The following is a 21,925-nucleotide window of genomic DNA, read 5'->3' on the forward strand; positions in this document are numbered from 1 at the left end:
TTACATGCACTTTGAGTTTAAGTGAAAATGATATACTTAATGCTAATTGAAAATAAGAAGTTTGAGTTCAAAATTTTCTTTACGGACCAAATGGAGTAGCTTTTATGAATGTAATCTTATGATTAATTTTTTTTTTAAAAAAAAAAGTCTAAATGTAGTTCATCAACTTTATTTTGTTTCTCTTTTATTTCCAGTTATAATGGCAATACATTAGGTCCAATAAGGAAATATACATAAAAAATGAAAATATTGAATTGAATATGAAACACATTTGGAGCAGAAAAAAAAAAAGAAAGAAAAAATGGCAATCTTGAGAATTAGGTGCAAAACCCCTCAATGAAATGGCACATTTTTTTTAGATTAGGGGTTTTTTCTCTTCATCTTGTTCATCTACTACACTTTCCAGTTCTTTAGAAAAGGCTTTTGACTTCTTAACATTTACATTTGATACTTGAACCCTAGGTGATGGTTTAGTATCTGGCAACATCCTCAGAATGATTCCCATGGATATCAACAACAATCCTAACCCGTGGCGTTCGGTTAATGGTTTTGTAAATATCATGTATGACAGCAACAAAGTTACAGCTTTTCTAGCCGTTGTTATCATGGCAGTTGTAGCTGCACCGAAAATAGCAATCAAGGATAAAACAGACACTTGACCGATAAATGTAGCCATGGCTTCAAACACTAGAACACCGTAAACGTAGGGATGTTGAGAACAAGAACTCCATGCCTTAAAGAGCTCTCCTGTTAGAACCATTGGCACAAGTAAGAAAGGAATCCCAACTATTGTTGAGCAAAACAACATCTCCATTTGTGTTGTTTCTGGATTCAAGGTGAAAATTGCTTCTTGAAAATTACCCAGAAACGCATCCATGATTAAAGCACCGGAAATCATTATCACACCAATTATACTAAAATTTGGAGATGTCTGGGAATCTGCTAAGGTAAAAAGGATGAGACCAACCACAAGAAGCAAAGCAGAGATGTATTCATGAAGTGAGTATTTCCTTCTCAGGCCAGGAACAAAGGCACCCATAATCATAACTGGCAGTACCTTAGTGGATTTAAACATAATTTGGGCAGGATAGTTAAGGTAAGCCAATGAACCTTTGGTTAATCCATGAGAACCCATGAGAACGCTTGATAGTTTGACATATGAATTCCATGGATTCACCATTTGCTTCATAGTAAAGCCTTGAAGTCGTATCAGTATCAGGTAGACAAAGCCTTGTACAAAAGTAAAATACCATCCATAGCTGAACTGAAGCCTATTATAAACATATTCCTCACAAACGCCATTAACAAGATAGCCAAAGAAGAACCCAAATGAACAAATAAGAAATTGTTGCCATTTTGGCCTATGAAGGGAAATCCCAAACAAAAATCTTGTCTGATCTCCGTTTTTCATCTCCTTCTTGATTGTTTAATCTACAAAATACCAAAAACCTCAAACTCTTACAAAAAAATCAAACCCCTAACCAAAGAATAGAAGTTAAGCATAGAAAACAAATGAAAAAAAGGTCTTCTAATAAAACATTGTATTTTCTAAATTTTGCTGCCCTGAACAGAAAACTTGAAAATAAGGGGTAGATTTTAGTTATTAAAAAATAACAAGAAGGAAAGTTAAAGAAAATTTGTCTAGTCTTTCCCCTCACTAAAAATAAAGAAGATGTATGAAATTTAGGGGGTGAAAGAGAGAGATTTATGGAGATTTTTAGGTGTTGTGTTTTTTTCTCCCTTTGGGAAAACGGTGGCAAACAAATAGAACTCACGAGTCACGACTTAAAAAAGGTAAGAAATAAAATATACGAGATTTGAGAAAAATAAAAGGAAAAATATCGTTCAAGATGAAGCTTCTTTCCCAACTCATTAAGGTAAATAAGATTCATTGGTTACAAGTAAACTAAACAACTAATCATAAGATTACGTTATAGCTTCAACCTGATTTACAACCCCAAAAATAAGTTAAAATGGTTGGCATTGCTAATTTCCTGTATAAACTAATTTATTCATTTATGATTGTATTTTTCTTCAAGGTTTTTTATTGTCATAGTTATCTTGATGAACACATCTATATGGTTGATGCAAGCCCATTGTTTTAAACTTTAAGTGTTAAATATATATATATATATAAGAAATTTCCTCTAATAATTCTAAGGCATTGTTGATTTGTTGTGGGAGTAAAGAAACTCCAATAATGTTGAACATGGCAGGTTCTGTTGTAAGCGTGATGTATAATTAATAGTATAAACCTTTCTTTTCTCTCTATACTAGCTGCGGTTAGTTTTCTATCTCTCACACTTTTTTTTTCTCTTTCAACCCACATTCCATAATTCTTTTACATATTTATAAGTTTAGTAAATTGACTTAACCCATTTAATTTGTTGTCAATCTTATCCATTAATTATGGATAATGCTTAAACTCATCCCACGTTCATACTTAGTCAACCTTGAAACAAATATCAAGTTTCCACCTTGCTTGTTTTATCAAGTTGCAGGTAAATTTCTTGACAGCTTGCTATCCACCTTTCGGGCCAATTTCTTTGCCGCCTCATCTACATACTTAGTACTTAAGTAATCATTAGTAAGCTGCCGTTAAGCTAAATTTCAGAGCGACTTTTAGCTTCAAGCTTTGCGAACTTTGAGAAGTCGATCGGTTTAATTTCTAATAGGTTCAAACTACGTACAGATGAACTAGTGGAAAGTCAAGAGTTCTCTTTAGTGAATGTTGATTCTGTCCTTTACAATTCCCTATCTAGATAAAACAAGAAATAATAGGTTGGGGTTTCACCGCAATTCCCTCCGACAAATTCAATGGCGACTGCCACAGTTGCCACCAACGTGACCTTGAAGCTTCTGATTGATACAATAGGGAAAAGGGTCCTATATACCGGAGCTGGCAATTTTGTTGATTTTCTCTTCGATATATTGCTATTGCTTGTTGGTACTATTATAGGGTTGCTTACAAAAGAAGGTATGGTTGGATGCCTTAGAAACCTTTATGGGAACGTTGAGAATTTGGAAGATGCATACATTCTGCTGAAAACAAACAAGGATACTTTGTTGAAACCTAAATATTCTTCAAGCTTTGCAGTCGAGTTCCTCCTTGTTGCCAAACACCGAATCATCAATAACACTAGGGTTTTACCTATATGTATTTAGATGTACCAATATGTGCTAGGAAAAAACCATTTTTGAATGCCAAAATGTTTTATGTTATAATGCTTTAATTGGTTAAGTATACAAATTCCATTTCAATTTACTAAGCATTCTTAATGCTTATTTAAGTTGTTTTTCTTCTTTGTAGATTGTCATCTTGCATAACCTACCGAGTTGGATTAGCGGAGGAGCACACACTAACAAAAGACGTAAATATATGCCATTTTTCAGTATAGATATTGTGGCATGTATATAAAGGCACCTTGATGTGCAAGTGGACATTTTGAGTCATGAGTCATATGATAAATATGAAAATGTTGATCTTGAATGTGAAGTTTAGCTTATAATTTTGTTGATGCTTGAATTGGTAAAAAGTTAATGCTAGGAAAAAGAATGATCAAGAATATAATTAAGTTATATAACATATTCAAAGAATTTTAAGTCATTGATGCGGTTTGTTGTGGGAATAAATGAACTCCATTAATGTTACATGGCAGGTTCAAACTACGAACAGATGAACTGTTGACAATTGCATGGTAAATAGTTGAAAATTGCATGGTTTTGCAGCATCAAATTTATAGCAGATTATTAACATTTATGGCAGCCATCAATTTTGACTAAAATGTCAAAATAAGAGGTGCAAGTTTAGCACCGTAAATGACTTTGAAAAATTGGCATGGGATAATTTCTTTTTTTGGTCCTTAAAGATAATGGGCTATTTATTGTTTGGTCCTTGAACCTTAACTATAAATAGGCCTTCTCATTTCTTATTTCAAATCATCCCAACTATTCTTTCTCACTTAGTTTTCTCTCTTCTCCCATTTGAGAATTCTTTAGGAATTCTAGTTGTTTGTAATATTTTGGAGATAGTGAAGTTATCATCTGATGTTAGTGCCTGACGACGTAGGTATAATTTACCGAACCTCGTTAAAACTCTTGTGTTCATTCTTGTCCTATTTTTCTTTCAATATTTGAGAGTATAATAGTAGTATTTAATTGTGCTATTAAATTATGATAGAAGGGATATTATGTCTAAAGAAATACTTGGTACTTAAGAGATCCTTGTGATCCACCTCTCTTTCCTGGGAATTGAACTTGGTGTGATTTTTTAGTACAATAATTTACACGCTTCCAACCCTATTGGAACAACAAGTGGTATCAGAGTCGAAGGTTAATCGTAGTATGCTCTATGGTTGCAGTTTAAACTGATCTTCCACATCAGAAAAGATTTCCTTAGGTATATTGAAAGATTATGGAGACAACGGACGGTTTAGGAGCTTCAACATCGTCCATGTGGACAAGACTGATAATTGCAAATGCAAGATTGGCTGTGAAGATCTTTGATTGCACGAGCCATTTCGGTATGTGGCAAAGTGAGGTTCTAGATGCCCTTTTTCAGTAAGGTCTAGACATTGCCATTGATGAAAAGAAGCCAGATGATGTAACGGAGAAAGATTGGAAGGCGATCAATCGGTTGGCATGTGGCACAATTCGATCATGCCTTTCTCGATAGCAGAGGTATGCTTTTTCAAAGGAGACTTCTGCAAATAAGTTGTGGGTGGCACTTGAAGAAAATTTTTTGAAGAAAAACAGTCAGAATAAGCTCCACTTGAAGAAAATACTGTTTCGTTTCACTTACGTCCCAGGTACCACAATGAATGATCACATCACCAAATTTAATCAGTTAGTCACTGATTTGCTAAATATGGATGAGACATTCAAAGATGAAGATTTGGCTTTGATGCTGTTGGGGTCACTTCCTGAGGAGTTTGAGTTCTAGAAACTACTCTACTTCACGGGAAAAGTGATATATCTCTGAGTGAAGTCTGTGCGGCCTTATACAGTTATGAGCAGAGAAAGAAGGACAAGCAGAAAAACTCAATCAGAGACACAGAAGCTTTAGTAGTCCGTAGCCGTTCATATACTCGAAGAAAAACTCAGAAAGGGAGATCAAAGTCAAAGTCCAGACTTGGGAAAGATGAATGTGCCTTTTGTCATGAGAAAGACCACTAGAAGAAAAATTGTCCAAAGCTGAAGAATAAAGAAAAAGCTGTTGTAGATGTTTGTGTTGCAAAGCATGATACCAGTGACTCTGAACTATCATTGGTTGCATCATCATCATCGTTCCGTTCAAATGAGTGGATATTGGATTCGGGTTGTACCTATCATATGTCCCCTAACCGGGAGTGGTTCTCTGATTTAGTAGAACTAAATGGATGAGTTGTTTATATGGGCAATGACAATGCCTGTAAAACTGTTGGGATAGGTTCAATCCAATTAAAGAATCAAGATGGATCAAACAGAGTTCTGACTGATGTTCGGTACGTGCCCAGTTTGAAGAAAAATCTCATCTCATTGGGAGCCTTGGAATCCAAAGGTTCAGTTGTTACTATGAGAGATGAGGTTTTGAAAGTGACTTCTGGCGCACTTTTGATATTGAAAGGCATTAGGAAAAATAACTTGTATTACTACCAAGGTAGTACAGTTATTGGAGCAGTAGTTGCAGCTTCCGATAATAAAGAGTTGGACTCAATGCAGTTGTGGCATATGAAGTTGGGACATGCAAGTGAAAAATCCCTGCAAATTCTGGCAAAGCAAGGATTATTGAAAGGTGCAAAGGCTTGCAAATTAAAATTTTGCGAGCATTGTGTTCTGGGAAAGCAAAAGAGAGTGAAATTCGGCACTGCTATCTATAATACAAAAGGTATTTTGGAATATGTTCACTCAGATGTGTGGGGGCCTTCCAAAACACCTTCGTTTGGAGGAAAACACTACTTTGTTACTTTTGTTGATGACTTCTCCAGAAGAGTTTGGGTGTATACCATGAGAACTAAGGATGAAGTGCTTGGAGTTTTTCTTAAATGGAAAACTATGATCGAAAACCAGACTGGCAAAAAAATTAAGCGGCTTAGGACGGACAATGGAGGGGAATATAAAAGTGATCCGTTCTTCGATGTGTGCCAAGAGTATGATATTGTTCGACACTTCACAGTTAGGGATGCACCACAACAGAATGGAGTGGCAAAGCGTCGAACATTGCTGGAGAAAGTTCGATGTATGTTGTCCAATGCTGGGTTGGGCAAGCAATTTTGGGCTGAGGCTGTGACATATGCTGGCCATCTTGTTAATCGTTTGCCATCATCTGCATTAGGAAAACAAACTCCTATGAAGGTATGGTCTGGAAAATCGACTACAGATTATGATTCTTTACATGTGTTTGGATCTACTGCATATTACCATGTGAAGGAGTCAAAATTAGATCCGAGGGCAAAGAAGGTTCTCTTTATGGGAATCACCTCTGGAGTAAAAGGATTTCATCTTTGGTGCTTAGACATAAAGAAAATGATTTGTAGCAGAGATGTTACCTTTGATGAATCTGTCATATTGAAAAAGGTAGCAGATGAAGATATTCAGACAAGCGATACTCCACAACAAGTGGATTGTACTCCAAAACAGGTGGAGTTTGAGCAGGTGAGGATTTGCCCAGTTAATAAGTCTAATTCTCCGGCCACAATGGAGGAATTAGAGGTTGAAGAGGTTCTGACCCAAGAACCGTTGAGTACACCAGAACCAGTTGCAGTTGCAAGGCCACGGAGAGAAATTCGTAGACTTGCTCGAATTACTGATATAGTAGCCTACGCCCTTCTCGTTGTTGATGATGATATTCCTGTCACTTATCAAGAAGCAATGCAAAGCTTAGAAAGTGACAAATGGAAAAGCGCCATGGATGAAGAAATGCAGTCTCTCCGAAAGAACAATACTTGGGAGTTGGCACAATTACCGAAAGGTAAAAAGGCAATCGGATGCAAGTGGGTATTTGCAAAGAAAGATAGATCTCTTAGCAAGAAAGATGTTCACTACAAGGCAAGATTGGTAGCTAAAGGCTACGCTCAGAAGGAGGGAATTGACTATAATGATGTATTTTCCCCTGTTGTGAAGCATTCCTCCATTAGAATTTTTTTGGCCTTGGTAGCACAGTTGAATTTGGAGCTAGCTCAACTTGATGTAAAGACAGCTTTCTTGCATGGTGAGCTAGAAGAAGAGATCTATATGACTCAGCCCGAAGGATACGAAGATGCTGGTGGTAGAAATTGGGTTTGTAAGCTGAACAAATCGCTATATGGATTGAAGCAATCCCCGAGGCAGTGGTACAAGCGATTTGATAGCTTTATGAGAAGGCAAAAGTACACAAGAAGCAAATATGACAATTGTGTGTATTTGTAAAAGCTGCATGACAGATCTTTCATTTATCTACTCTTGTATGTTGATGTGTTAATTGCTTTGAAGAGCCAAAAAGAGATAGATAAGCTGAAGGCTCAGTTGAATTAAGAGTTCAAGATGAAAGATCTAGGTGAGGCCAAGAAGATTCTCGGTATGGAGATAAGTAGAGATAGACAGAGATGCAAGCTTTTTTTGAATCAGAAACAATATCTGAAAAAGGTATTACAATGTTTTGGTGTAAATGAAAACACAAAACATGTAAGTACCCCACTTACTTCTCATTTGAAACTTAGTGCTCAATTATCTCCGAAGACTGAAGATGAAAGAGAATATATGGCAGAAGTCCCATATGCTAATGTAGTTGGGAGTTTGATGTATGCAATGGTGTGTACGCGGCCAGATATTTCACAAGTTGTTGGAGTTGTGAGCAGGTATATGCATGATCCTGGAAAAGGACATTGGCAAGCTGTGAAATGGATTCTACGGTATCTTCGAAAAACCGTATATGTTGGTTTATTTTTTGAGCAGGATGAAGCACTTGGTCAGTTTGTAGTTGGATATGTTGATTCTGACTTTGCTGGTGATTTAGATAAACGTCGTTCAACTACGGGGTATCTGTTTACTCTTGCTAAAGCCCCAGTGAGTTGGAAGTCTACCTTACAGTCTACAGTAGCTATTTCTACAACAGAGGCAGAATATATGGCAGTTACAGAAGCTGTTAAGGAGGCTATTTGGCTTAATAGATTGTTGGAAGACTTGAGAATTGTTCAAAGTCACATTAGTCTATATTGTGACAGTCAGAGCGCTATTCATTTAGCGAAAAATCAAGTCTATCATTCAAGAACCAAGCATATCGACGTAAGATATCACTTTGTGTGAGAAGTCTTTGAAAAAGAAAAAATTCTACTTCAGAAGATTCCGAAAGCAGATAATCCCGCAGATATGATGACCAAGGTGGTAACAACAATCAAGTTCAATCATTGTTTGAACTTGATTAACATCTTGAGAATTTGAGCACCTTCAGGTGTATGGCGCTCGAAAGCGTATTTGGAGGCACTACAAAAGATAGCTTTATCGAATTTGGGGAGTTGAAGGAAGTATGTGAATATGTGATTATTCTAATCAAATCTTCAAGGTGGAGATTGTTGACAATTGCATGGTAAATAGTTGAAAATTACATGGTTTTGCAGCATCAAATTTATGGCAGATTATTAACATTTATGGCAGCCATCAATTTTGACTAAAATGTCAAAATAAGAGGTGCAAGTTTAGCACCGTAAATGACTTTGAAAAATTGGCATGGGATAATTTCTTTTTTGGTCTTTGAAGATAATGGGCTAGTTATTGTTTGGTCCTTGAACCTTAACTATAAATAGGCCTTCTCATTTCTTATTTCAAATCATCCCAACTATTCTTTCTCACTTAGTTTTCTCTCTTCTCCCATTTGAGAATTCTTAGGGAATTCTAGTTGTTTGTAATATTTTGGAGATAGTGAAGTTATCATCTGGTGTTAGTGCCCGACGACGTAGGTATAATTTACCGAACCTTGTTAAAACTCTTGTGTTCTTCCTTGTCCTATTTTTCTTTCAATATTTGAGGGTATAATAGTAGTATTTATTTGTGCTATTAAATTACGATAGAAGGGATATTCTGTCTAAGGAAAGACTTGGTACTTAAGAGATCCTTGTGATCCACCTCTCTTTCCTGGGAATTGAACTTGGTGTGATTTTTTAGTACAATAATTTACACACTTCCAACCCTATTGGAACAACATGAACTACTGGAAAGTCAAGAGTTCTCTTTAGTAAATGTTCATTCTGTCCTTTACCATTCTCTCTCTATATTAAGCAAGCAGTAATAGGATGGTTTTTCACTGTAATTCCCTCTGTTTCATACCACAAATTCAATGGCGACCGCCTCCACTGCCACCACTGTGAGCTTGAAGCTTCTGATAGATACAAAAGGGAAAAGGGTTTTATATGCCGAAGCTGGCAAAGATTTTGTTGATTTTGTTGATTTTCTCTTCAACGTACAGTTATTGCCTGTTGGTACTATTAAAAGGCTGCTTGCAAAAGAAGGCATGGTTGGATGTCTTGCAAACCTTTACAAGAGCATTGAGAATTTGGGCGACACATACCTTCAGCCGACAACCAACAAGGATACATTGTTGAAACCTAAATATTCTTCAAGCTTGGCAGCCGATGTTCCTCTTTTGTTGCCAAATACTAAATCATCAACAACACTAGTGTTTTACCGATGTTCGTATGGTCATAATAGTGACTGTCTTTTGTATTATGCAAATGATCCAACATCTAAGTGCCCTTGTTGCTCTAGTGTCATGTACTCCCCTGCAACACTTGTGAACCCCCCAAATAAGGTTTCAACTTCATCAGCTGTTGCTAATGAGGGTAGCTACGTGAAAGGGGCCGTTACGTATACTATCATGGATGATCTGATAGTGACAGCAATGTCAACTATTTCAAGCATAGCTATGCTCAAAAAGTTCAAGGTTCAACAAGTTGATGCTTTGGAAGAGAAGTGGTTGATGTAGGCATTAAGGAGGTGAGCTTCGTTTTATCATTTCATTAACAAGTTGCTGCAATAAACTCAGGTTTCATGGCATTCGTTTGGTTTTTTATTTCAGGGTGTGGAGATACTAAAGGCACCACTACAATCCAAGACCGTGCTTACCAGTGTATTCCTTACCTGAAAGGCTTGGAAGACGGGTTCTAAGCGATCGAAATTCTTGATGCTTCTGCTGCTGCCGTTTGGAAAAGAAAGTGGTTGATGTAGGCATTAAGGAGGTGAGCTTCGTTTTATCATCTCATTAACAAGTTGCTGCAATAAACTCAGGTTTCATGGCATTCGTTCGGTTTTTTATTTCAGGGTGTGGAGATACTAAAGGCATCACCACAATCCAAGACCGTGCTTACGATCGAAATGCTTGATGCTTTTGCTGCTGTTGATGCCTTGCTGTTTTTTTATTTTTACAAATTTACAAAATGTTTTCTGTTGGCTGGTCCAAAGATTGCCGTTGCTTATTTTCTTATGCTGATTTCAATATTTAGATGTCTAAGTTAGAACTGTTATGAACTTAGTTGGTTATTTATATGTTGATCTTTCAATGTTTTGTTGATGTTAAAACCTAGTTTCAGACTTATGTTTTAAAATAGTTGTTGGCTTTGACAATGTAGTGGTTTTACCAGTTGGAATAATATAAAGTAAAGTAAATTTCTAATATAAATTTCATTATGTAAAGGGTAATTTTCAGAAGAGATACTTGAATAAAGGGATGGGTTCATTGTGTAGAGCTTAAAGGTTTACCATATTTTGTAAAAGGTAAAAGGTGAAAATTAAGAGGAAAGAGATGGTGAAGTGCGTGGCTCGTCAAGTAAAAATAGAGTTGGATCACACATCCCTAAGAAACAGACAAGGGCACTCAACTAACTTCTATAAAACGAAGGTGCAAATTGTCTTGGAAGAAGCACGTAGCCGTGCGGTGAGCACGGAGCGGACTATTCTTTTGTCTTTTACTAAATATTATTGTGTGCTCCCCGCTCTTAGCGGCAGATGGCTAATTTTGTCGGCCTAGTTTCTTATTGTAATGTCTCAACAATTTTAAATACGATAATTTTATAATTTTAGAAAAAAATGTTTTTTTAAGTTTACTAAAACTTATAAAATAAAAAAATATATATGATATTTTTAGAATAAAGTTATAAATTTAGAAACTTTTTTTGGATTTTCTAAAAATACTAAAAAAAATTTAAAATATTAAAAAATATTTTTTATGAATTATAAATTATATTATATAAATTAAAAATAATATTAAAAGTACCTGAAATTATAACAATATTGTTTTGTATATATTCAAAAAGATTAAAAATTTGTTTTTGTATATAAATTTACAAATTTTTTTTAAAATTAAAGATATTAAAATATTGTTTTTATTTTTATTTTTTCTAAGATTATATTAATGATTTTAGTTTTCTAGAAAATAAAAAGTAATGATTAAAAATTTATTTTCTAAAAATGATGGAATATTAAAATATTAGAAAGGGTTAAATATCTTTTTAGCCCCTGATATATCTAATCCCACAATGTAGTATTTATGGAATTTCTTCTCTCAATTAGTTACCTATAGTTTAATATAGTCAAATATTTCTCCCAATGTTGTTAAGGATTGGTGACACGGTAATAGAGACAACTCAACATGACAACTGACACTTCATCTAAGAAAAAATGAAAAATTGAAGTTATAACATGGTACTTTAAGAGACAATTTAAAGATAAAAATTTTAAAAATTACTGAAAATTTTATAACACACGAAAATTATATATTTAGAATACAAATGTGTTTAAATGTAATAAAGTATGCAGAACAAAATTTAAATATATAAATAAATCGAAATAAAGTATATCGGTTAAGTGGTAAACTTAAAATTTTTTTCAATGTAATTGACATGAGTTTAAATCCTATTATAAATATATTTTTATTGTTTTTTTTATGTAAAAAAATTAAAGTACCGTCGAATAATATAATTTATTTTAAATATTGAAGATCATTTTTATAATTTCTTAATTAAATTATACATAATTAATTCATGATATTAAATTAGTCAAAATTTTTATTAATAATATAACATAAATAAAAATATAATATTTTTAAATGACATGAATATCATGTCAGGAATTTTTTTTCCACTCTTTTTAAAAACTAAAGTCGTTTCCATGTCACCATTGTAGGGTGAATTGTTTGATGGTGTCGAAAGGTACCCAATTGTGAAAAAAAATCTATAACTATCATATTGTAAAATACGATATACTTTAGGAACTAAATAAGTACTTAATAATATTAAAAAATATTTAATTTTTCCAGACTAGGGTTTTCTCTCTTCATCTTATTCATCTACTACACTTTCCACTTCTTTAGAAGAGGCTTTTGGTTTCTTGGCATTTACATTTGATACTTGAACCCTAGGTGATGGTTTAGCATTTGGCAACATTTTCAATACGATTCCCATGCATATCAGCAACAATCCTGACTCGTGGCATTCTGCCAATGGTTTTGTAAATATCATGTATGACAACAACAAAGTTACAGTTTCTCTTGCGGTTCTTATCATGGCAGTTGTAGCGACACCAAAAATAACAACCAGGAATAAAACAGACACTTGATCAATGAATTTAGCCATGGCTTCAAACACTAGAACACCGTAAACGTACGAATGTTGAGAACAAGAACTCCATACCTTAAAGAGCTCTCCTATGAGAACCATTGGAACAAGTAAAAAAGGAATTCCAACTATTGTTGAGCAAAACAACATCGCCATCAGTGTTGTTTCCAGTTTCATGGTGAAAATTACTTCTTGAAAATTATCCAGAAACGCATCCATGATTAAAGCACCCGAAATCATTATCACACCAATTATGCTAAAATTTGGAGATGTTTGGGCATCTGCTAAGGTGAAAAGGATGAGACCAACCACAATAAGCAAAGTAGAGATGTATTCATGAAATGGATACTTCCTCTTCAGGCCAGGAACGAAGGCACCCATAATTATAATTGCAGTACCTTGGTAGCTTTAAACATAATTTGGGCAGGATAGTTATGGTAAGCGAAGAGTTCTCTTTGGGAAATAAAATTGGACGAAATTTAGGGGTGAAAGAGAGATTTATGGAAATTTTAAGCTGTAGTGTTTTTTTTCTCTTTGGGAAAACGGGGTAAGAAATAAAATATACAGGATTTAAGGAAAAAAAAAAGTCAAGATCAAACGTTTTTCTCAACTCATTAAAGTAAACAAGATTCTTTGATTACAGGTAAAAAAAATTAATCAAAAGATTATGTTATTAGCTTAAACCTGATTTACAACTCCCAAAAACTGAAGTTAAAAGGGCTGGCATTCCTAATTGCATATATAAATTAATTTATTCATTCATGACGTACAGATGAACTAGTGGAAAGTCAAGAGTTCTCTTTACTGAATATTCATTCTATCCTTTACCATTCTCTCTCTATATAAAGCAAGCAGTAATAGGATGGTTTTTCACTGCAATCCCCCCCGTTTCATATCAACAAATTCAATGGCGACCGCCTCCACTGCCACCACTGTGAGCTTGAAGCTTCTGATAGATACAAAAGGGAAAAGGGTTCTATATGCCGAAGCTGGCAAAGATTTTGTTGATTTTCTCTTCAACATACTGTTATTGCCTCTTGGTACCGTTATAAGGCTGCTTGCAAAAGAAGGCATGGTTGGATGTCTTGCAAACCTTTACAAGAGCGTTGAGAATTTGGGCGACACATACCTTCTGCCGACAACCAACAAGGATACCTTGTTGAAAACTAAATATTCTTCAAGCTTGGCAGCCGATGTTCCTCTCCTGGTGCCAAATACTGAATCATCAACCACGCTAGGGTTTTACCGATGTTCGTATGGTCATAATAGCAATTGTCGTAAGTACTATGCAAACGATCCGACATCTACTTGCCCTGCTTGCTCTCATGACATGAACATCCCCGTAACAGTTGTGAACCCCCCAAATAAGGTTTCAACTTCATCAGCTGTTGCTAATGAGGGTGGCTACGTGGAAGGGTTCGTTACGTATACTATCATGGATGATCTGACAGTAACAGCATTGTCAACTATTTCAAGCATAGCTATGCTCAATAAGTTCAAGGTTCAACAAGTTGATGCTTTGGAAGAGAAAGTGGTTGATGTAGGCATTAAGGAGGTGAGCTTCGTTTTATCATTTCATTAACAAGTTGATGCAATAAACTTAGGTTTCATGGCATTCGTTTGGTTTTTTATTTCAGGGTGTGGAGATACTAAAGGCATCACTACAATCCAAGACCGTGCTTACCAGTGTATTCCTTACCCAAAAGGCTTGGAAGACGGGTTCCAAGTGATCGAAATACTTGATACTTCTGCTTGTGTTGATGGTTATTTTACAAATTTACAAAGTGTTTGCTGTTGGCTGGTCCAAAGATTGTCGTTGCTCATTTTCTTTTGTTGATTTCAATTTTTCAATATTTATATGTCTCTTAATTTAGAACTTTTATGAACTCGAATGGTTATTATATTTGTTGATCTATCGATGTTTTGTTGATGTTAAAATATAGTTGCAGACTTATATTTCAAATTAGTTGTTGGCTTTGACAATGCAGAGGTTTTACCAATAGGAAGGGTAACATAAAGTAATGGGTAAAATAATTCTATGGAAAAGATAATTTTCAGAATAAATTACTTGAATAAAGGGATAGATTCATTGTGTAGAGCTTAAAGGGTTACTATATTTTGTAAAAGAAAGGGTGAAAATGAAGAGGAAATGTGATGGAGAAGTGTGTGGCTTTGCAAAAGAGTAGAATTGGAAAGAATTAATAAATGATTGTATTCAATAAAATTATTTTAATTTTATTAAGTAAAAAATTAAATTTAGATAGAAAAAAAACTCAAAACATAATTAGAAAAATAAATTTTTATTATAATAAATTACTGAAGATAAAAAAAATATTCTTATAAAATCTCAATTGATTATTCTAAAATTTATTATAATAAAAAATATTCCAAAATATGTGGGAGCTTCAATAAGTATTTTAACATTCTCTCTCACTCAAATTGGTGCATATATATCAAGCTCAATTTGCTTACAAGAAAATCAAAACTATTCTCTAAGTTTTGCTATTTACAAAGGTGCTTTGGACTTTCACTCTAATAATCTCTAATTACTTAACAGCTCTTAACTTGTTTTATCCTTTTATGTATAATCACTTCAGTCTTGCGATCCAAACAATATTAAATTTCGTGCTAAAGAAGGTAGCCATATCTCTCCAATTGTTTATAAGTTTACCCCATAGCCCTATGCTTAGAACTAAATAATCTAAAAATTTTACCATTTTTATGTTATAATAGATATATAATATGAGATTTTAACACGGTGGAAAGAATCCATTGTTACTTCATGAGACCCGATGTAAAATAGTAACCATTTTTTTGTATAGGTCACCTAACTAAATATACCAAGGCAAGGTTGCCATGGCTGCCTACACTATTAGCTTGAAGTTTCTTGTAGACTCAACAAGCCACAAAGAGTTCTATGTGCAGAATCTGGGTAAGATTTTGTCGATTTTATGTTTAACATTCTGTCATTACCAATTAGCACTATCATACCAAAGAACACATGGTATGTATGTATGCATGTAACCTTTTGCATTACTGTAATGGTTCAAACCCTTAGAAGGCTCAAACCTTAAATCTATATTTCTCCTTAGTCACCTTTAAGACACGATCTAAGCAATTATAGACTCAAACAGTGACGTGGATCTTTTGTTCTTGCAATTCTGTCATTTGGCAACGATCTTATAATCTTAAATTGGTAATTTGATAGGCAGGGATTGAATCCTATGGTCATAGCTAAGTGATCTAAAACATAATGTAAGACTTGAAAATAGTGGAAATGAATCCCTTGTTACTCACTTCAACTAAAATTGTTTTCAACCAAATAATAGTGTGAATTTCTACAATGAAATTTATGGACGATGGTACTTGTCGAAACCATTTTTTTTGAAAACGCAAGAATCGACTTTGGTTTTGAAAATGATAATTAAAACGGGAGTCCCACCGATCTTTATTTGGTGTGATCGGATCACCTTTTTTAAAACAATTTTAGTTCACTAAAACGGAATTTTGGTCTACGAATTCCAAGAGAACAAGTTCGGGAGTCGGTTACGTGCGAGGAAGGATTAGCACCCCGACACGCCCAAAAATTGGTACCGAATTGATTAGTTAGTGTCTTAATGTCGAAAATCAAAAATCGAGAATGAATTTGAAATATGATCTTTTCTATCAATATCGATTTTAAAATTTTTGGATTAGCTCAAAACAATTTGTTTAAAGGTTTCCTTATCTCGAGATATCAGGGCATCGCATCCCGTAAGTTAGGACACAATACCATGAATTCCCGAGCACAAGGTTGTCTTTTAATTTAAATGAGAATTTCATGTGTTTTAAAACTCGAAAAGGATATTTAGCTATTTAGAAATAACGAGAAAATTAAAACCCCGTAAGTTAGGACACAATTCCTCGATATCTCAAAATGCATAACATTGCCTTATTTGGAAAATTTCGTTTTTGAATAATAGCGAATGCAATATTTAAACAACAAGTGTTATTTATTTAGGTTAAAATAAGGTGATTTATTGGATAAATACATTGGGGTTTAATTTGAGGCAATGATATGAAATGAAGTATAGTGCGACATAGAACAATGATTCACGCATAAAATATTCCACAAGCGCATGGCAATAATATGAACACGAGTAAGCAGATTAACGTACATGCAATAGCAATAATTTCACAACATACATTATTTAACATTAAGCTTAATAAACATAGAAATGAAGCATAATAAAACAATTTAGATCAAATAATAAGATGATCTTAAATAAAAATCTTATATGTAAAGGGTATAAAATAAATACTTATGAAAGAAACTTAAAGTAAATGATAAAAACGATTTAAAAAAATTAATGAAAAGTTTAAAATAAATGACACATGAAAGAAATTTACAACAAATAATATATATGGTAAATAAAAACTTCTACACATAAATATATATATGTATATATATATGTATATATATATATAAAGAAATAATGTATAAGGAGTTTAAGATAAAAACATATGAAAAATTAAAAATAAATGATCCATGCAAAAGAGAATTTAAGAATAAATATTATATAAACTTAAAATAATAAGTAATTCAAGGATAAAATATAAAAGGATTTTAAAGATAAATAAATAAAATGCAATGTAAGATGATCAATATATATAATAATTCAAAATGACCTATGTAAAAGAGATTTAAAATAAGGATGTGTAAGATAATTTAAAATAATAATAAAAATAAGTTTAAAATGAATATTATGTAAAAAGAAATTTAAAATAAATAATACAACATATTAAAAAAGGCATATAAAGAAACGATAACATATATAAAAATTTGGAACTAAATATATACCAAAAAAATTAAAATGCATGATAAAACAATATAGGATGAATAATACATATAATAGGTTTAAGATGAGTAGTGGATAAAATAATTTAAAGTATATAGTGCATAAAATGATAAAAGAAATATGAGTAGAACAGTTTTAAAACAGTATGATATTGGAAATTTAGGATAAATAATAATAATTTTAAGGTAAAAAAATGATTAAAAAATGCTCAGATTCGGATAAAATAAATGCAAGTACTAAAAGGACTAAATTAAAATCTAGACAAAATTAAAGAGAGAATTCAGAAAGAAAAAGAAGGATAATAGATCTATTTAAAATGCGCCGAAACCTTAAGGGGCTGATTGGGAAATTTTCCCAATCGCTTATGTGCAGTGCTTCACTTGCCAGGTCAGGGACCAAATCAGGAATGAAATAAAACAATAGGGCAGAATTTAAAAGAGATAAAACACAAGTCAGGGCCACGTTACAATGCAGTTCAAAATCGGAGGGACCAATGTGGGTATTTACCCATTTAAAGGAAACGCGTGAACCCCTTGGAGCGGGTCGGGTCACGCGTGGGCACACCGAAACGGTGTCATTTCAGCCCGAATGTCACCTCCTCAAAACGCTGTCGTTTTATAACCTGATAAAAGGCCCAAAATTTTTTTTATTTGTTTCATTTTAGCCCTAATATTTTTAAAAAAAAAAGCAGAGGGCTCTTCTTGCTTTCTCTCCTTTCTTGCGGCTAGGGTTTTTAAAACCCCTCTCTTCGCCGCCGTTTACACAGTGCCACCACAGGCGGTGGTTGGGATGGTGTGAGCCGGCCTACTTTGAGGCATCCCCGAAGGCTATGCCTTCTCAACCTAGAAGTCTTGAAAGGAAGGGTTTTTCCCTTCTTATTCGGCTTGATTCCAATGACGAAGGAGAACCCTCTAGCGATGAAGTCGACGTGATTTCGGTAAGACCTTCTTCCCTTCTTTATTTATTTTTGTGCTTACTTTATTTATTAGAGTTGTAAGTAAAGATAAAAAGAACTTAAAAAGAAACTAGTAATGAAATGAAAATCAAGAGAATCGATCGAAAATCAACATTTTTTGTGTTTTTTTTGCTTTTTGATTTTGATTGCCAAAGTTCGTAACCGTTTACAAGGGATTGAGAATGGGTTTTTATAGCCGAAAACCGACTCATTATATTTCTATTTTGTCATTTCTTTTTTGTTTTTTTGCTCTTTGTTTTCTGCCTCTTTTTGTTTGCTTCTTCTCTGCTTCTTTGTGTTTTGCGTGTTGGACTTGTTTTTGCAGGTGATGCGAGCACGGAAGGCTGGTGGTTGGTGCCCCGATCAGCGGTGGTGCACGTGGCAGAGGAAACGTGTGGCGGTTGAGGGTGAAGGAGGCTAGGGTTGCTGCTGAAAACTTTAAGTTGTTGGGCTGTTATTTGGGCTAGTTTAGTAGTGGGCTTTAGATTTTGTAAAATGAACTTGCTTATTTAGGACTTTTATTTTGGAATTTGGGTTTTGTTTATTTGTTTATTTGCTTGGGCCAAAATTGGCTACTACAGCTGCCCCTCTTTGCTCGTTGTCGTGTAACGAGAACGGAGCAAAGACCTTAAAAGAGCCAATTTTGCCTAGTCTCACTGAATCTTGGCTTCTTGGTGCTTTTTTTCTTCTAATAGCCTCGTTCCATCTCACTGCATCTTCAGGGGTATAGGAATTAGTTCTATGGTTTGCTTCAATGTAATTTCAGGGAGAAGAGACTTATAGCTTCTATATACTCCACTGGAACTTCAAAGGGCTAAGACTTGTTAATTTCAAACTGCTCCACTGCATCCTCAGGGAGATGAGGTCTGCGATTTCAATCTACTCCACTGCAACTTCAGGGAGATGGTAACTTGATCTGACCTACTGCAACTTCAGAGGTATAGGATTTATAGCTTTAATCTGCTCTTCTGCAAGTTCAGAGATATAAGATTTGCTATCTTCAGTCTATTCCATTACAACTTTAGGGAGATATGACTTGGTAATTTTAACCTGCCCCACTGCAACTTCAGGGGGATAAGGTTTGTTTTGATCTGCTCTACTGCAATTTTAAAGAGATAAGATCTGTTTATTCATAGCTTCAGTCTGTTCCACTGCAACTTCAGGGAAATAAGATTTGTCACTTCAATCTTCTCTGCTGAAACTTCAAAGAGATCTACTGGGGCTTTGAACCGCTCCAACGCCATTTCAAGAAGAAGATATTTGATTTCCAGCCTATTACCCTACTGCTTAGGGGGTTAAGGCCCATCATCTTCGATCTGTTTCCCTTCTACTTAGGGGTTTAAGATCTGTAAATTCAGCTTGTTACCCTACTGCTTAAGGGGTTAAAGCCCATCATCTTCGATTTGTTTCCCTACTGCTTAGGGGGTTAAGATCTATAATCTTCGGCCTACTCCACTACAACTTTAGGGAGCTAGGATGGTGGCTTAAATCTGCTCCACTACTGGTTAGGGAGACAAGATTCGCCGTCTTCGATCTGTTCCACTGTAACTTCAGGGAGACAAGATTTGCAAACTCAGCTTGTTACCCTACTACTTAGGGGGTTAAAGCTTGGTGGCTTGAATTTACTTCACTGCAACTTCAAGAAGGCAAGATTCGTAATTTTGAGCTTATTACCCTACAGCTTAGGGGGTTAAAGTTTGGCCTCCGATCTGTTTCCCTACTACTTAGAGGGTTGAGATCTGTAAATTTAGCCCGTTGCCCTACTGCTCAGGGGGTTAAGGCTTGTGAATTCACCGATTCTGGGGACATGACCTGTAGAATCAGTTCCATGTATCTATGCTTATGTCAAATGATTAGGATGGTATGATCGAAATGAATCAAATGCTCCTAACTAGACGTGTTATGAATGAATCAAATAACTAGGATGCTATGATCGAAATGAATCAAATGCTCCTAATTAGATGTGTTATGAATGATGTATGAATGAAAATGTCTTTTTTTTGTTATTAGTCGTTGTTTATCGAGATTTTATCATCAACGTGTTACTCTGCCTTTTCTTCGACTGGTATCTCTGGCAAGAAACCCAAAGAATAATCACAATCTGGGCTATTTTTTCACCATCATTTCTAACCCTTGAATGTAGGGTGATTCAAACTAATTAGTCCCGTTTCAGGTCTTTTCTTCTTTTATACAGGATTTCTCCATCCAAGACATAGTCACTGGCCAACCTTCTTAATGTCCTCTTGTCATTCTCAGTTGTTTGGTCTGGGTATTCACGATTCCTCACATATCGTAATATATCTTGATACCAAGGGTGATCATCTTTCTCTTCTTCTTCTTCGATGTTGCAGCAATGAGCCGGAGCCTCATAAATACTCATTTGGATAGGCTTCATATCCTCTTGCTTGTTCACTTTGATCATAGAAGCTAAGGTTGCCAAAGCATCAGCCATCTGGTTTTCGTCTCATGGAAGGTAGCAGAAAGTGACATCGTCAAACTCCTCGATTAACTCAAGAACCAGCCTTCGGTAATTGATTAGCTTAGGGTCTATTGTCTCCCATTCCCCTTTTAGCTAATAGATCACTAATGCAGAATCCTCATATACCTCTAGCACTTTAATCTTACGTTCTATGGCTGCACGAATTCCCATGATACATGCTTCGTATTCGGCCATATTTTTTGTGCAATCAAAATCCAATTTACTGGTGAAAGGATAATGATCTCCATTTGGGGATACCAAGACTGCCTCGATTCCATTACCTACAGCGTTTGAAGCTCCATCAAACTTCAACTTCCACGGATGGTCCTCTTGAGAGCCTTCCTCCATGATTGCGACATACATTAGATCCTCATTCGGAAAATCAAAACTCAATGGCTCATAATCTTCGAGAGCTCTACTGGCCAGAAAATCTGCTATCGCGCTTCCCTTTATAGCCTTTTGGTTTACATAGACTATGTCAAACTCAGAAAGTAAAATTTGCCAACGAGCCATCCTTCCGTTCAAAGCGTTTGATTCCATCATGTACTTCAAAGGGTCCAGTTTTGAGATGAGCCAAGTTGTATGATACAACATGTATTGTCTCAGTCTTCGGGTTGTCCAAATCAAAGCAAACACAACTTCTCGATCGACGAATATCTCATCTCACAATCAGTGAATTTTTTGCTGAGATACTATATTGCTTTTTCTTTTCTTCCAGTCTCGTCATGTTGACCTAGCACACATCCCATGGAACTTTCAAACACTGCCAAGTACAGTATCAGTGGCTTATCCGGGCAAGGTGGCATTAATACTAGGGCATTGGATAGGTAATGCTTGACCTTGTCAAAAGTTTTCTGGCACTCCTTATCCCAAACACCCGGGTTATGCTTCCTGAAAAGACGAAATATCGGATCACATTTTTCTATCAGTTGTGAGATGAACCGAGCAATGTAATTCAGTCTTCCTAGGAAACCTCGAACTTCTTTTTAAGTACGTGGTGGAGGTAATTCTTGTATAGCCCTGACTTTATCTGGGTCAATCTCAATTCCTTTTTTACTGACCACGAATCCCAACAGTTTTTCAGATCGGGCTC

General features: G+C 35.0%; 2 protein-coding genes, 1 non-coding gene and 2 pseudogenes across 3 annotated transcripts; 3 read left to right on the forward strand and 2 right to left on the reverse strand.

Annotated features, from left to right (window-relative positions):
* Positions 1–169: 169 nt before the first annotated feature.
* LOC107896176 (UDP-galactose/UDP-glucose transporter 4) lies at positions 170–1,582 on the reverse strand. The gene has a single exon (XM_016821291.2). It carries the CDS (start codon positions 1,409–1,411, stop codon positions 356–358), a length of 1,056 nt encoding a protein of 351 aa, XP_016676780.2. The 5' UTR covers positions 1,412–1,582; the 3' UTR covers positions 170–355.
* A 7,707-nt stretch (positions 1,583–9,289) lies between these two features.
* On the forward strand, positions 9,290–10,093 carry LOC107895846 (uncharacterized; annotated as a pseudogene).
* A 779-nt stretch (positions 10,094–10,872) lies between these two features.
* Positions 10,873–10,988, forward strand: LOC121209024 (U5 spliceosomal RNA). The gene has a single exon (XR_005904142.1). It is a non-coding gene; the product is annotated as a U5 spliceosomal RNA (small nuclear RNA).
* Positions 10,989–12,284: 1,296 nt separating this feature from the next.
* On the reverse strand, positions 12,285–13,287 carry LOC107895847 (UDP-galactose/UDP-glucose transporter 4-like; annotated as a pseudogene).
* A 180-nt stretch (positions 13,288–13,467) lies between these two features.
* On the forward strand, positions 13,468–14,290 carry LOC107895848 (uncharacterized). Its single transcript, XM_016821063.1, has 2 exons — positions 13,468–14,115; positions 14,198–14,290. Exons 1-2 carry the CDS (start codon positions 13,468–13,470, stop codon positions 14,288–14,290), a joined length of 741 nt encoding a protein of 246 aa, XP_016676552.1.
* Positions 14,291–21,925: the final 7,635 nt, after the last annotated feature.

Source organism: Gossypium hirsutum, chromosome A10, assembly GCF_007990345.1.
Source record: "Gossypium hirsutum isolate 1008001.06 chromosome A10, Gossypium_hirsutum_v2.1, whole genome shotgun sequence".
Taxonomy (NCBI): Eukaryota; Viridiplantae; Streptophyta; class Magnoliopsida; order Malvales; family Malvaceae; genus Gossypium; species Gossypium hirsutum.